Below are 15011 nucleotides of genomic sequence, written 5' to 3'. Positions count from 1 at the left end.
CAGTGACATAACCTAATTCTTTCTTACCTCTTGTTCAGCATATTTGTATTTCCTAGAAACTTCCAGACAGCAGATTTTATCTTTGCTCATTGTATCAGTTTCAGCAATAACATAATGTCTCGGATTGTAACATGGAGAAAGACTTTCCATCAGCCTAAGAATCTCTGTTGTGTGACCTCCTAGACAAAAAAAAATAAGTTCCAGAAGATTATTTCTATTGTACAACAAATAAGTCTAATAAAATGTATTATACCTATATCAGTTCTGTACAAACTTCTCTACTAAGACTACTGTATTCTTATAATTTTGTTAATTTGCTAGTACTCCCACTTAATTAACCATAAGCATGAAATACCTGTACTGTTAGCAATCACAAAAACATTTTCGATAGAAATATTTAAATTAATAATAAATAACAGGGCATTAAGGGAATTTTTTTGTATCTCAAACCCCAATGTCACTTCTTATAGCATTAATTTACCCTAATAAGAAAACAATAAATCAAGGAGCCAACAACAAAATGACAATAACCAAAGAATTAAAAAGAAAACAAAATGATAATGAAACACAAAAACAAGAGAATGACTACACAGAATAAACATAAACCAAAATTCAAAAACAACAAACACAAAATGTTACAAACTGAGAAAAAGAGAAAGTACATGGAAAAGTAAAACTTTCAGCTCAGTTTTGAAGGAAGAGAGGAAACAAAAGTCTTGAATTCATTGAAGAGGCAAGGTCCAGAGATTGGGGGCCATGGCACTAAATGTCATGTCACTCTTGGAATAGAGTTTTTACTGAGGAACTTCAAGCAGTCCAGTACCAGAGGACTGGAGTGCTTGTGCAGAGGTGCAAGAAAAAAGAAGCTGAACTAAATATGTGAAGGTAGACTGTGCAAGATTTTGAAAGTGGCAAGCATAAGTTTGTATTTTATACACATAGAGTCTGCTAGTCAAAGTAGCTGATCAAGAAAAGGTGTGGTATGATCTTTATGCTTATTGTATAACAACAATTGAAACAAAGGTCTAAATAAACTGAAATCTAGTGAGTTTTCAGCTATGAGATCAGTGAATTATAATAAATCGAGCTAGGAATTAATGAAAGCATGAACCAGCCTTTAAGCATCTTTCTTGTCATGTAAAAGACAAGCAATGTCTCAGGGTTTGAAAAAATGTAATTTTAGCAAGTGAAATAGTGCTCTTTTAAAAATGTGTCATTTACATTAAACACACAAGTCTACACAGTTAAGACTGCATTATTTCCTGTGTCTTTGTAAGTTTTTCATGTTTTATGTTTCTTGATATCTCATATATACATGTTAAGTCAAACTAAAGGTTCCAAGTCAAACAGATGACAGTGAGTATGGGTCTTAGGAAGAGTGAAGAGGTACCACTAGGTCTGGTTCCTGTCTTGCCTCCAGGGCTAATAAGATAGGCATCAGTTTAACTCTTAATTGGATTAACTGAGATAGAAAATGCATGGATGGATATAAAACAATTATGAAGACATATATTAAAATAACTAATACCTAAAGCATAAACAGACACTGACAATTATTCTAAATAAAAGGACTGTGCAACTTATGAAATATTAGACTTCACTATACTCTTTTGTATTTAATTATGTGCTTTGAAAATTTCTAAATATAAAGCAAAAGGCCGGAGAATATTCATAAACCACTCTGAGAGAAATACTATGTACTTTCATTTGAATGAACAAAATACCTAGTTAGGCCATTAATTTACACCACAAAACAATGTGTAAACACATCTCAATGATGATTAAGAGAATGACTGAGCCAAAATTCAAGCATCATAGCAAAAGGTCAGAATACCTTTTCAGTATGATAGTTTTTAATTTGAAATACATTTTCCCTTTGTCATTCTGAGAAATTAAAGTGTTACTTGACAAGGGGGAAAATGAATTCAGGATATGACTGCAACATAGCAAAATGTGAAGAAGTGAAGGGATCTGAAAAGTTTCTGAAAGCACTCTAGCATGATGTGTACAGTATAAATGATGGGAAATTATGCTTCAGCTTTATAAAGGACTAGCAAAATACCCGCGCTCCACAGAGGAGAAGTAGTGTGTTAAAGAAGTTATGAAAAAGAAAACATTTTAAAAATAACATAACATGATTGTCAATGTAATTGTTTTGTCACTGTTATGAGTGTTGCTGTCATATATACACTCACTAAAGGATTATTAGGAACACCATACTAATACGGTGTTTGAACCCCTTTCGCCTTCAGAACTGCCTTAATTCTACGTGGCATTGATTCAACAAGGTGCTGAAAGCATTCTTTAGAAATGTTGGCCCATATTGATAGGATAGCATCTTGCAGTTGATGGAGATTTGTGGGATGCACATCCAGGGCACGAAGCTCCCGTTCCACCACATCCCAAAGATGCTCTATTGGGTTGAGATCTGGTGAATGTGGGGGCAATTTTTGTACAGTGAACTCATTGTTATGTTCAAGAAACCAATTTGAAATGATTCGAGCTTTGTGACATGGTGCATTATCCTGCTGGAAGTAGCCATCAGAGGATGGGTACATGGTGGTCATGAAGGGATGGACATGGTCAGAAACAATGCTCAGGTAGCCCGTGGCATTTAAACGATGCCCAGTTGGCACTAAGGGGCCTAAAGTGTGCCAAGAAAACATCCCCCACACCATTACACCACCACCACCAGCCTGCACAGTGGTAACAAGGCATGATGGATCCATGTTCTCATTCTGTTTACGCAAAATTCTGACTCAACAGAAATCAAGACTCATCAGACCAGGCAACATTTTTCCAGTCTTCAACTGTCCAATTTTGGTGAGCTTGTGCAAATTGTAGCCTCTTTTTTCCTATTTGTAGTGGAGATGAGTGGTACCCGGTGGGGTCTTCTGCTGTTGTAGCCCATCCGCCTCAAGGTTGTGCGTGTTGTGGCTTCACAAATGCTTTGCTGCATACCTCGGTTGTAACAAGTGGTTATTTCAGTCAAAGTTGCTCTTCTATCAGCTTGAATCAGTCAGCCCATTCTCCTCTGACCTCTAGCATCAACAAGGCATTTTCGCCCACAGGACTGCCGCATACTGGATGTTTTTCCCTTTTCACACCATTCTTTGTAAACCCTAGAAATGGTTGTGCATGAAAATCCTAGTAACTGAGCAAATTGTGAAATACTCAGACCGGCCCGTCTGGCACCAACAACCATGCCACGCTCAAAATTGCTTAAATCACCTTTATTTCCCATTCTGACATTCAGTTGGAGTTCAGGAGATTGTCTTGACCAGGACCACACCCCTAAATGCATTGAAGCAACTGCCATGTGATTGGTTGATTAGATAATTGCATTAATGAGAAATTGAACAGGTGTTCCTAATAATCCTTTAGGTGAGTGTGTATATATATATATATATATATATATATACACACACACACACACACACACACACATATAAACATATATACATACTGTATATGCATATCTACACATACACATATCTATATATCTATCAATATATCTATATATATATCTATATATATATATATATACACACACACATATACACATCTACATATATATATCTCAACATATATATACACATACACATACATACACACACACATATACATATATACACACATACATTTTATATATATATATATATATATATATATATATATATATATATATATATATGCAAAGTGTGTATGGAAAGTATTCAGACCCCCTTCAATTTTTCACTCTTTGTTATATTGCAGCCATTTGCTAAAATCATTTAAATTATTTTTTTTCCTCATTAATGTACACACAGCACCCCATATTGACAGACAAAAAAAAGAATTTTTGAAATTGTTGCAGATTTATTAAAAAAGAAAAACTGAAATATCACATGGTCCTAGGAAAGCCACACACCTGTCTATATAAGACCTTACAGCTCACAATGCATGTCAGAGCAAATGAGAATCATGAGGTCAAAGGAACTGCCTGAAGAGCTCAGAGACAGAATTGTGGCAAGGCACAGATCTGGCCAAGGTTACAAAACCATTTCTGCTGCACTTAAGGTTCCCAAGAGCACAGTGGCCTCCATCATCCTTAAATGAAAGACATTTGGGACAACCAGAACCCTTCCTAGAGCTGGCTGTCTGGCCAAGCTGAGCTACCGGGGGGAGAAGAGCCTTGGTGAGAGAGGTAAAGAAGAACCCAAAGATCAGTTTGGCTGAGCTCCAGAGATGCAGTCAGGAGATGGGAGAAAGTTGTAGAAAGTCAACCATCACTGCAGCCCTCCACCAGTCAGGGCTTTATGGCAGAGTGGCCTGTCGGAAGCCTCTCCTCAGTGCAAGACACATGACAGCCCGCATGGAGTTTGCTAAAAGACACCTGAAGATTCTCTGGTCTGATGAGACCAAGATAGAACTTTTTGGCCTTAATTCTAAGCGGTATGTGTGGAGACAACCAGGCACTGCTCATCACTTGTCCAATACAGTCCCCACAGTGAAGCATGGCGGTGGCAGCATCATGCTGTGGGGGTGTTTTTCAGCTGCAGGGACAGGACGACTGGTTGCAATCGAGGGAAAGATGAATGCGGCCAAGTACAGGGATATCCTGGACAAAAACTTTCTCCAGAGTGCTAAGGACCTTAGACTGGGCCGAAGGTTTACCTTCCAACAAGACAATGACCCTAAGCACACAGCTAAAATAATGAAGGAGTGGTTTCACAACAACTCTGTGACTGTTCTTGAATGGCCCAGCCAGAGCTCTGACTTAAACCCAATTGAGCATCTCTGGAGACACCTAAAAATGGCTGTCCACCAACGTTTACCATCCAACCTGACAGAACTGGAGAGGATCTGCAAGGAGGAATGGCAGAGGATCCCCAAATCCAGGTGTGAAAAACTTGTTGCATCTTTCCCAAGAAGACTCATGGCTGTATTAGCTCAAAAGGATGCTTCTACTAAATACTGAGCAAAGGGTCTGAATACTTAGGACCATGTGATATTTCAGTTTTTCTTTTTAATAAATCTGCAACAATTTCAAAAATTCTTTTTTTTGTCTGTCAATATGTGGTGCTGTGTGTACATTAATGATGAAAAAAAATAATTTAAATGATTTTAGTAAATGGCTGCAATATAACAAAGAGTGAAAAATTGAAGGGGGTCTGAATACTTTCAGTACCCACTGTATATATACATACATACATACATACATACATACATATATATATATATATATATATATATATATATATATATATATATATATATATATATATATATATATATATATATATATATATATACACTCACCTAAAGGATTATTAGGAACACCTGTTCAATTTCTCATTAATGCAATTATCTAATCAACCAATCACATGGCAGTTGCTTCAATGCATTTAGGGGTGTGGTCCTGGTCAAGACAATCTCCTGAACTCCAAACTGAATGTCAGAATGGGAAAGAAAGGTGATTTAAGCAATTTTCAGCGTGGCATGGTTGTTGGTGCCAGACAGACCGGTCTGAGTATTTCACAATCTGCTCAGTTACTGGGATTTTCACGCACAACCATTTCTAGGGTTTACAAAGAATGGTGTGAAAAGAGAAAAACATCCAGTATGCGGCAGTCCTGTGGGCTTAAAATGCCTTGTTGATGCTAGAGGTCAGAGGAGAATGGGCCGACTGATTCAAGCTGATAGAAGAGCAACTTTGACTGAAATAACCACTCATTACAACCGAGGTATGCAGCAAAGCATTTGTGAAGCCACAACACGAACAACCTTGAGGCGGATGGGCTACAACAGCAGAAGACCCCACCGGGTACCACTCATCTCCACTACAAATAGGAAAAAGAGGCTACAATTTGCACAAGCTCACCAAAATTGGACAGCTGAAGACTAGAAAAATGTTGCCTGGTCTGATGAGTCTCTATTTCTGTTGAGACATTCAAATGGTAGAGTCAGAATTTTGCGTAAGCAGAATGAGAACATGGATCCATCATGCCTTGTTACCACTGTAATAATAATAAACTAATAATCCTTTAGGTGAGTGTGGATATATATATATATATATATATATATATATATATATATATATATATATATATATATATATATTTATATATATATATATATATAGTGAACACGGCCCGGACACAGACAGACGGACATGTTGTTCTTCAACCACCACACGTTTATTTACACTATATACAATAATAATAATGGTCACTAAGACCCCAGTTCATTGGTCACACAGACCCAGTCACGTGCACAAACCCCAATTCACACACAGTCCTGGCCACAATGCCTTGTCTTCCTTCCACCCGACTCTAGCCTCGAATGAATGGAGACGGCCCCTTTTATTCAGTACCTGGATGAGCACCAGGTGTTCCCGGCATTCCTCCTCTGGCCACGCCCCAGCGTGGCGGAAGTGCCGGCTGTCCTCCCGGCTGCTCTCCGGGCGCCGTCATAAATCTTCTCCCCAGCACTTCCTGGTGTGGCGGAAGTGCTGGGGTAATAGGTCCCCAAGGCATTGGGGCGCCTCCTGGCGGTGACCACGGGCCCCTACAGGGTAGGGCTTCCATAAATTTTTATTAAGAAGAAAAGAAAACCTTTTTAAACTGAGGGAATATGTACCAATAACTATCTGTTAAGGATCTCTTTGTATACCACGTTGTCAGTTCAGCACTCCAGTTGTAATATGACCAAGGTGTGCACTGAGCTTACTTTTGAGAATGCAACATATAGTTGTCCAGGAGAAAAGCAATGTTGCCTCAAATCAATGGCAACCTTTTGTAGGGTCTGTCCCTGAGACTTATTAATTATCATCGCGAAGCAGAGCCTTTCTGGAAATATGAGGCATTTGAATTGAAATGGGAGATTAGAGTGTATAATGGTGATGTGAGGAATACATTCAGTGTCGCGCTCTCCGTTTTTTTTTGTGTAGCTGCCTTCACACAGCTTCTCCGCTGCTTTATAAACAAACGCCATATAAAGCCGTTGTTTCTCCTTGCTTCGCGGTTCTGTACTGTTTTATTGTTCGTTTATTACTATTGCTATAGTTATTGTGTAGCTATTTGAGACTTACTTTACTGTTCAGGTACCCATTTCCTTTATTTAATCTGCCGCTTGTACACTATTTTTTGTTCGTTTATTACGATTATAGATATTTATTGATTCCCTTCAAGTATAAAGTATTCGACGAAGGCATGACAAACGGCAGCGGGAGCGTGTCCATAAACTTAATTTAAACTTACGGTTTACACCGTGCTTTGTTTCCGCAGTAGCTGCATTTATGAATAAGCTTGTATGCGTTTTTGTTCAGCGCTCTTTGGGAGTTCTTCCTTCTTTTCTACGTACTGCGTTCACAGTCAGTTCACGTGATTACGTGGGAGGCCTGATGATGTGACACGCAGCTCCGCCCTCCACGGCCATCGAGCTAAAGTCCATTATAGTATATGGAGAACAATAGGTTCCAGTTATGACCATTACGCTTAGAATTTCGAAATAAAAACCTGCCCAACTTTTGTAAGTAAGCTGTAAGGAATGAGCCTGCCAAATTTCAGCCTTCCACCTACACGGGAAGTTGGAGAACTAGTGATGAGTGAGTGAGCCAGTGAGGGCTTTGCCTTTTATTAGTATAGATTAGTTAGGACTTATCTGAAAGACTTAGCAGGGCTAGGTAAAGGCTAGCGAAGGGAGACTAGGCTGACTACAGGACTGTGATGTATGAGTTATGAAGAAAAGTGAAGTGAAGAAGTGACATGGCTGATGTGCTAAAAACACTGAAAGTAATTAGCATGGTGGATCCCAGTTGTTCATTTAAATTAAGGGATACGGATGGACACTTGTTACAGGAAACTTTTGGACAAACTTTAAAAGGCTCTTCTTCACACAGACAAAACATAGGTATATGGAATAAATTAAAAAGTAGTGTAGTGAGTTTTAAGGACTTTAAAAATTTGACTTGATGTTATTTAAAAAAAAAAAACGCAAACAGAATTGGAGAACTTTGTTGGGCTAAATGGTCTGTTCTCATCAAAATAGGTATTCATTTTTTAGATCATCTTTTTGAAAGGGATAAACAGTTCGGTGTTCAGATTTGGAAAGAATAAATAAGTTAATGTGGAAATTCATTCACTTCCTAATCTCTTTACACAGTGCAACATGGGAAACAACTGACAGATTGTCAGTCTATTGTTTACGCACAGTCATATTGGTATATCTTTGACTAACCTATTAGACTAAGGTAACACATGTGTCTTTGGGATATGGGAGGAAAATCAAAACATGCAGTCATGTGAACATGCCTGCCTGTGTTTGTACAGGTATGAAAACCCTAGGGACTTTAGAAACAGAAACACATACTCCCTGTGCAATATCCTAGCACCAATAAATCTTACTGAAAAGGCATTACTTAGTGAATTGTTATGCAAGTGAATTTGAGAATTAATGTATGAAAGAAAAAGTTCCTTTTAAAATATTTTTAATTCTAGACAATGTTCCTGGACATCACCTGTTTATAGGGGATCTCGCTCCCAACATAACCTCACTTATCCAACCCATGGATCAAGGGGTTATTGCAGCTTTCAAGTACTATTATCTAAAAAAGACATTTTAACAAGCAGTTACTGCAGCTGATGAAGGTACAGTGCATCCGGAAAGTATTCAAAGAGCATCCCTTTTTCCACATTTTGTTATGTTACAGCCTTATTCCAAAATGGATTAAATTCATTTTTTCCTCAGAATTCTACACACAGCACCCCATGATGACAACATGAAAAAAGTTTACTTGAGGTTTTTACAAATTTATTAAAAATAAAAAAATTGAGAAAGCACATGTACATAAGTATTCACAGCCTTTGCCATGAAGCTCAAAATTGAGCTCAGGTGCATCCTGTTTCCCCTGATCATCCTTGAGATGTTTCTGCAGCTTAACTGGAGTCCACCTGTGGTAAATTCAGTTGATTGGACATGATTTGGAAAGGTACACACCTGTCTTTATAAGGTCCCACAGTTGACAGTTTATGTCAGAGCACAAACCAAGCATGAAGTCAAAGGAATTGTCTGTAGGCCTCAGAGACAGGATTGTCTTGAGACACAAATCTGGGGAAGGTTACAGAAAAAATGTATGCTGCTTTGAAGGTCCTAATGAGCACAGTGGCCTCCATCATCCATAACTGGAAAAGTTCGAAGCCAACAAGACTCTTCCTAGAGTGGGCCGGCCATCTAAACTGAGCGATTGGGGGAGAAGGGCCTTAGTCAGGGAGGTGACCAAGAACCCAATGGTCACTCTGTCAGAGCTCCAGAGGTCCTCTGTGGAGAGAGGAGAACCTTCCAGAAGGACAACCATCTCTGCAGTAATCCACCAATCAGGCCTGTATGGAAGAGTGGCCAGACGGAAGCCACTCCTTAGTAAAAGGCACATGGCAGCCCGACTGGAGTTTGCCAAAAGGCACCTGAACGACTCTCAGACCATGAGAAACAAAACTCTCTGGTCTGATGAGACAAAGATTGAACTCTTTGGTGTGAATGCCAGGCATCACGTTTGGAGGAAACCAGGCACTGCTCATCACCAGGCCAATAACATCTCTACAGTGAATCATGGTGGTGGCAGCATCATGCTGTGGGGATGTTTTTTGGCAGCAGGAACTGGGAGACTAGTCAGGATAAAGGGAAAGATGACTGCAGCAATGTACAGAGACATCCTGGATGAAAACCTGCTCCAGAGCGCTCTTGACCTCAGACTGGGGTGACGGTTCATCTTTCAGCAGGACAACAACCCTAAGCACACAGCCAAGATATCAAAGGAGTGGCTTCAGGACAACTCTGTGAATGTCCTTGAGTGGCCCAGCCAGAACCCAGACTTGAATCCGATTGAACATCTCTGGAGAGATCTTAAAATGGCTGTGCACCAACGCTTCCCATCGAACCTGATGGAGTATGAGAGGTGCTGCAAAGAGGAATGGGCGAAACTGGCCAAGGAAATGTGTGCCAAGCTTGTGGCATCATATTCAAAAAGACTTGAGGCTGTAATTGCTGCCAAAGGTGCATCAACAAAGTATTGAGCAAAGGCTGTGAATACTTATGTACATGTGATTTCTCAGTTTTTTTATTTTTAATAAATTTGCAAAAACCTCAAGTAAACTTTTTTCACGTTGTCATCATGGGGTGTTGTGTGTAGAATTCTGAGGAAAAAAACGAATTTAATCCATTTTGGAATAAGGCTGTAACATAACAATATGTGGAAAAAGTGATGTGTTGTGAATGCTTTCCGGATGCACTGTATTAGAAAGTCACTCATACTATTCTTAAAAGAGTACAATATTTATCACTGCTGCTTTGGTGTGGGATGACGTAACTAGGCAGTGTATAAATGGCAACTGTAAAGACACTGAAAAGAGATAATGACTTTGAAGGCCATGAAAAAATGAGCTATTGTTGAGTTGGCAACAACTTGAACCTTGAAGAGGAAGAAAAGGATACAGGAGAGCCAATAGAAACTGTTCTAGAAAAACTGACCAGTAAAGAAATACTTGAATTGGATGAGCAGCATGTTGTATAAGAACAAGCAAGAAAAAAGATAATTGGACAAGAAGAACCAGAAGAGGTGCCAAACGATTCACTGTGAAATATCTAATAGAAAGTGCACAGAAGACATGGATTCCAATGCAAAATGGTATTAATTAATATAGAGGAAAGTGAATGAAATATTCACGTGCTATAAGCAAATTTATGAAGACACAAGGAAACAAACTAAGCAACACACATTACACATTTTTCATATGAGACCAACAGTTTCATTCAAGTACTGATACAGAAAGTGACATTGTCATATTTGATAACTAGCTCTGTTAAACAGGAAAGATTTTTAAGACAATGGGGGTTTGATATAGTTCTGTCAGTTAACTCTGTATATCAGAAGCACTAACCAACTAACATGGTGCTTTTCTGTATACAATATTTGTAGTTATTTTGCTTTTCTTTTTACCAAGGGCTATTATTATTGGTAGGAAGTGTGTGGTCATAGTTAAGGCTTTGGACATAGAACTTCAAACCCTGAAAATACAAATACAAATCTTGGTACTGCTACTGTGTGGCCATGTGCAGATCACTTCACCTGCCACTGCTTCAAACAGAAAAAAAAGAAATGTAACCTATTGTATCTTAAATATTGTAAGTTGCTTAGGATAAAGGCATCGGTCAAATAAACAATAATAATAAAAAAAAATCACAGTAGGTCACTAGAGCTGCTTACTCTTGTACATGCTTGAGGAAAAATTCCTGCATTAGATTATTTCCTGCTTTTCCTACTGGCTTGGCTTTTGTTGATCATTCCAAAGCAAAATTTTACAGGAAATTCTATTCTTTTAAATTGAAAAGGGAAATCAGTAGTAATAATGTAAAATCTGAGTATATATTATCTTTATTAGATTTTATGATTGCCATTTTTTACACCATTGTAAGCACAAAGTTTCTTTTTGTGTTTTTTATCAGTTGTATGTATTTCACCTTTTTTAAAGTCTGGGATGGGAATACAGATGTACAGTATATATGCATAAGCAAAGCAGTACTTGAAGTGGATATGTGCCGGTATCCTATCCAGCAATTCAAGCACCTATCCAAAACCCACGTTTCTCCCTTTGAGTCTGCAGCACTATGATCAAAGAGTGGGGAAGGGTGGGTTCTCCATTAATGTTCTGATTGTCACAGTCAAACAGTGTGTTTTATTTTATTTTTTTTCAGCCACCACCAGGAGTTGGAAGTTTACAGAGTGAAACAGACAACCAAGATGAAAGTCAGTATGCAGTGCCAGCAGCAAAAAGCAAAACACAGTGCTGGCCAAATATTAGGCTTTGCCAAACTTTTTCTTTACATTTCACAACATGATCACATCTCTCTGTCCAAGACATCGCCCGGCCTTCAGTCGTCTGTCCATTCTATTGGTTAGTGAAGCTATTCGTGTGGCGTATCAATCACTTCCAGTGTCAATCATTTGCATAAAGCATGCTCTCTGTGCAGTGCATGCAAGTTACTATAAAATTAACAACTATTGGCAAATGTTCTATCAGACGGTTGTGGCAAGCACCTTCTTCTACGTGGTGGTGTGCTGGGGAGGCAGCATAAAGAAGGAGGACACCTCACGCCTGGACAAACTGGTGAGGAAGGCAGGCTCTATTGTAGGCACAGAGCTAGACAGTTTGACATCTGTTGCAGAGCGACAGGCGCTGAGCAGGTTCCTGTCAATCATGGAGAATCCACTGCATCCACTGAACATGATCATCTCCAGACAGAGGAGCAGCTTCAGCGACAGACTGCTGTCACTGTCCTGCTCTACCGAGACTGAGGAGATCGTTCCTCCCCCACACTATGTGACTCTTCAATTCCACGGGGGGTGGGGTTTAAACGTTAACATTATACAACGTTATTGTCTGTTATACCTGCCTCACACTCTCCACCTTGCATTTTTTAACTTGCACTGCATTTTTATCACTCTTTAATTAATATTGTTTTTATCAGTATACTGCTGGAGTATGTGAATTTCCCCTTGGGGATTAATAAAGTATCTATCTGCTGTGTCAGCTAATTTTCTTTTTACAATGTCACCAAATCGGTCAAGGCATTTTTGTTTCAGGGGGAGTGTTAACCCTAAATAATGATATATATCAAAATGTCCCTTAATATTGGATACCTTCTGACCTAGATGTAACATTATGTCAAATTTCAGCTTTTTAACTAAATGGGAAATCTTTTTGTTAATGATTAAGTGAATAAGTCAGTCAGCTTTGCATTATAAATATATGTTTAGGGTACAGCCTGGAAAGTGGATAAACCTTCCATTACCTGGGTAAAGCTCAAGGTTTATCCAATTTTCAGGCTTTACCTGTAAGAACATCCAAATAAAAAAATACTTTACGACCAACACCTCCCTAACCCCACCTTACTAATCCCCACACCTCTTACAACCTCACCCTCCAACTGCTACATATTGCCTTTGGCTCCTGTATGTCTAATCTTTTTCTCTGATGATGACACCCTGGCAGGTTGTCAAAAGCTTAGGAATAAAAAAATAATTTAAAATGCGTGCCCCATTTTCTTCCTTTGTGGATCTCTAGCTACAAATAGCAAACGTGTATCACAAATCTTCGGTTCCATATATATTATGCTAAAGTCATGCAAATAACTGAGACTGAAAGAATCCCAATGGAAGATTGACTGAAGAAGTGCTCTGGATGAACTTTAAGTTTGAAAATCAAAGAAAAAATGAACGGTTATAACTGTTAATATCGAAAACAAATATTCAGTGATTGTTGTTGTTTTAATTGGATTTGTCGAAGCCAATACTGGGCAGAACAGTACAGTCGCCACAGAACTTTGCAGCAGTCTTCTTATTGTACAACAAATCAGCTCTTGCCCTGGCAAGTACACCTACAGTTTCAAAACTATCATTACCTGTACAATACTGCATTATTACTTAATTGCAACATTTCGGAGTGTTAGACGGTGCAGTATCTATATAGAGATTTGCTAAAACATGTGTGATACTATTTTACCTTATGCTGTACAGTATATCAGACCTCTCCTATGTCCAAGTTGACTTGTATCCCCAATGCTGGAACGTAACGCGAACCCAACTCGGTGGATAAACTTGCATAAACCTAAGTAGTCAAGACGTCGGAGAAACTGCCTTGAAAACTCACCATTATTTGGGCAGCTGAATTACACCTATATACGTATTTTACACCTCATAATGGAAAGCTAATGCAGTGGAAAACTTTGTAAGTGTAATCTGACGTGACAGAGAAAGCAGACTGGCTTTAATACAAGCGTCCATTCTAAATGGCAGACGAACAACTTGCGTGGCTTGAATAACTCCGCTTCTGCTCTCAAACGCTGTAATCGTGACACGCGGCTTAACATTTTTTTACGCATTGCGCATCTTCCGATTCCAGACCCGGAAGTGCGAACTCTTACCTGACCCTGCCACCACCAAAACGCGTACAGATCCGCTTTTCCCAGGCTTGTATTCTTCTTTGTGTTTTACTAAAATTATCATACGACATATAATTGCTAATGCGATAAAGAAAGAAAGTCCTAAAAACGAGGCAGCACAAACAAGGAGCATGTTGCCCGACGCTTATTTACATGATGACCACGCCCATACTACAGTGGTCTGTACAGGACAAAATAATCGGCTGCGCTTTGTCTATGCTAAGGACGGACCTGTCGCAAACCTAGTAAGAGGATCGATGGATTTATACCCTCTTGCTTTTCTAAACATTTCCGATATTTTTTAAATACACTTGAGGTATTGACCAGTAGTCATGACTTTAAACGGGACATATGTATTTAATTATTCAAAGTTCAGATTTAATTGCTTTTCTTGGATGCCCTAGTAAAAACCATATTCTCACCAACTCATCAGTTTCGAAATGGCGCATCCATTTATGATTTTTTTTTAATCTATTGTATCATTTTTTGATTAGAATGAAAGTTCTATTTATAAAGAAAAAGAAAATGCTGCACAGTAGATAATTAATACGGCTACATGTCTTACATAGTGAAATGTACAAAACCTTCAATTAACGAGTGCGCGTGCGTGAATAGAGTGCTCAACGATGGAGGAGGCTGTAATTTTTGTCTTAAATTGTACCGGAGCTACAAGAAAAAGGTCTAGATGCAAGGAATCTCTAAAATACGATTGCTCAAAATAACAAAATGAAAGGATTACAAATTATTTTTAATCATTTGAAATCGTCACGCCTGCAGCCTGATTGTCCTCTACAGGTTTAAAACAGCGGTGGACAGTCTGTCCTGAAGTGCCACACTGTTTAGAGAATTTCATTATTTAATGCTGCTGAAGCATTTATTAGTTATGCAACCTTTTATTATTACTTTTAGTTGTCTCACTCCTTTCAATTCCTCACCCTTACTTTCTTATTTTAATCTTAAACTGCTGCATTCACTTTTATTATGAATAATAATTAGTAGCATCTTATTAATTATTTGCATCATATTAGTAATTG

General features: G+C 38.6%; 1 protein-coding gene across 3 annotated transcripts in view; it reads right to left on the bottom strand.

The window, feature by feature from the left end:
• The window catches only part of alg14 (ALG14 UDP-N-acetylglucosaminyltransferase subunit), a 43590-nt gene extending 29437 nt beyond the window's left edge, over window positions 1-14153 (bottom strand). The window contains exons 1-2 of one of the 3 annotated variants that reach the window (XM_039735737.1): window positions 13960-14153; window positions 28-179 (exon numbers count right to left, since the gene is read on the bottom strand). In XM_039735737.1, coding sequence (XP_039591671.1) covers window positions 28-179; window positions 13960-14110 — 303 coding nt within the window. In that variant the 5' untranslated portion in view covers window positions 14111-14153. Of the gene's footprint in view, window positions 1-27; window positions 180-6355; window positions 6393-13538; window positions 13820-13959 lie in introns of those variants that run through there. The other 2 variants (XM_039735739.1, XM_039735738.1) reach the window with 2 other exon arrangements.
• Window positions 14154-15011: the final 858 nt, after the last annotated feature.

Source organism: Polypterus senegalus, chromosome 14 (assembly GCF_016835505.1).
Source record: "Polypterus senegalus isolate Bchr_013 chromosome 14, ASM1683550v1, whole genome shotgun sequence".
In the NCBI taxonomy this organism is placed as follows: domain Eukaryota; kingdom Metazoa; phylum Chordata; class Cladistia; order Polypteriformes; family Polypteridae; genus Polypterus; species Polypterus senegalus.
Note: the sequence above shows the minus strand (reverse complement) of the source record. Positions and strands in the feature narration are given on the sequence as shown.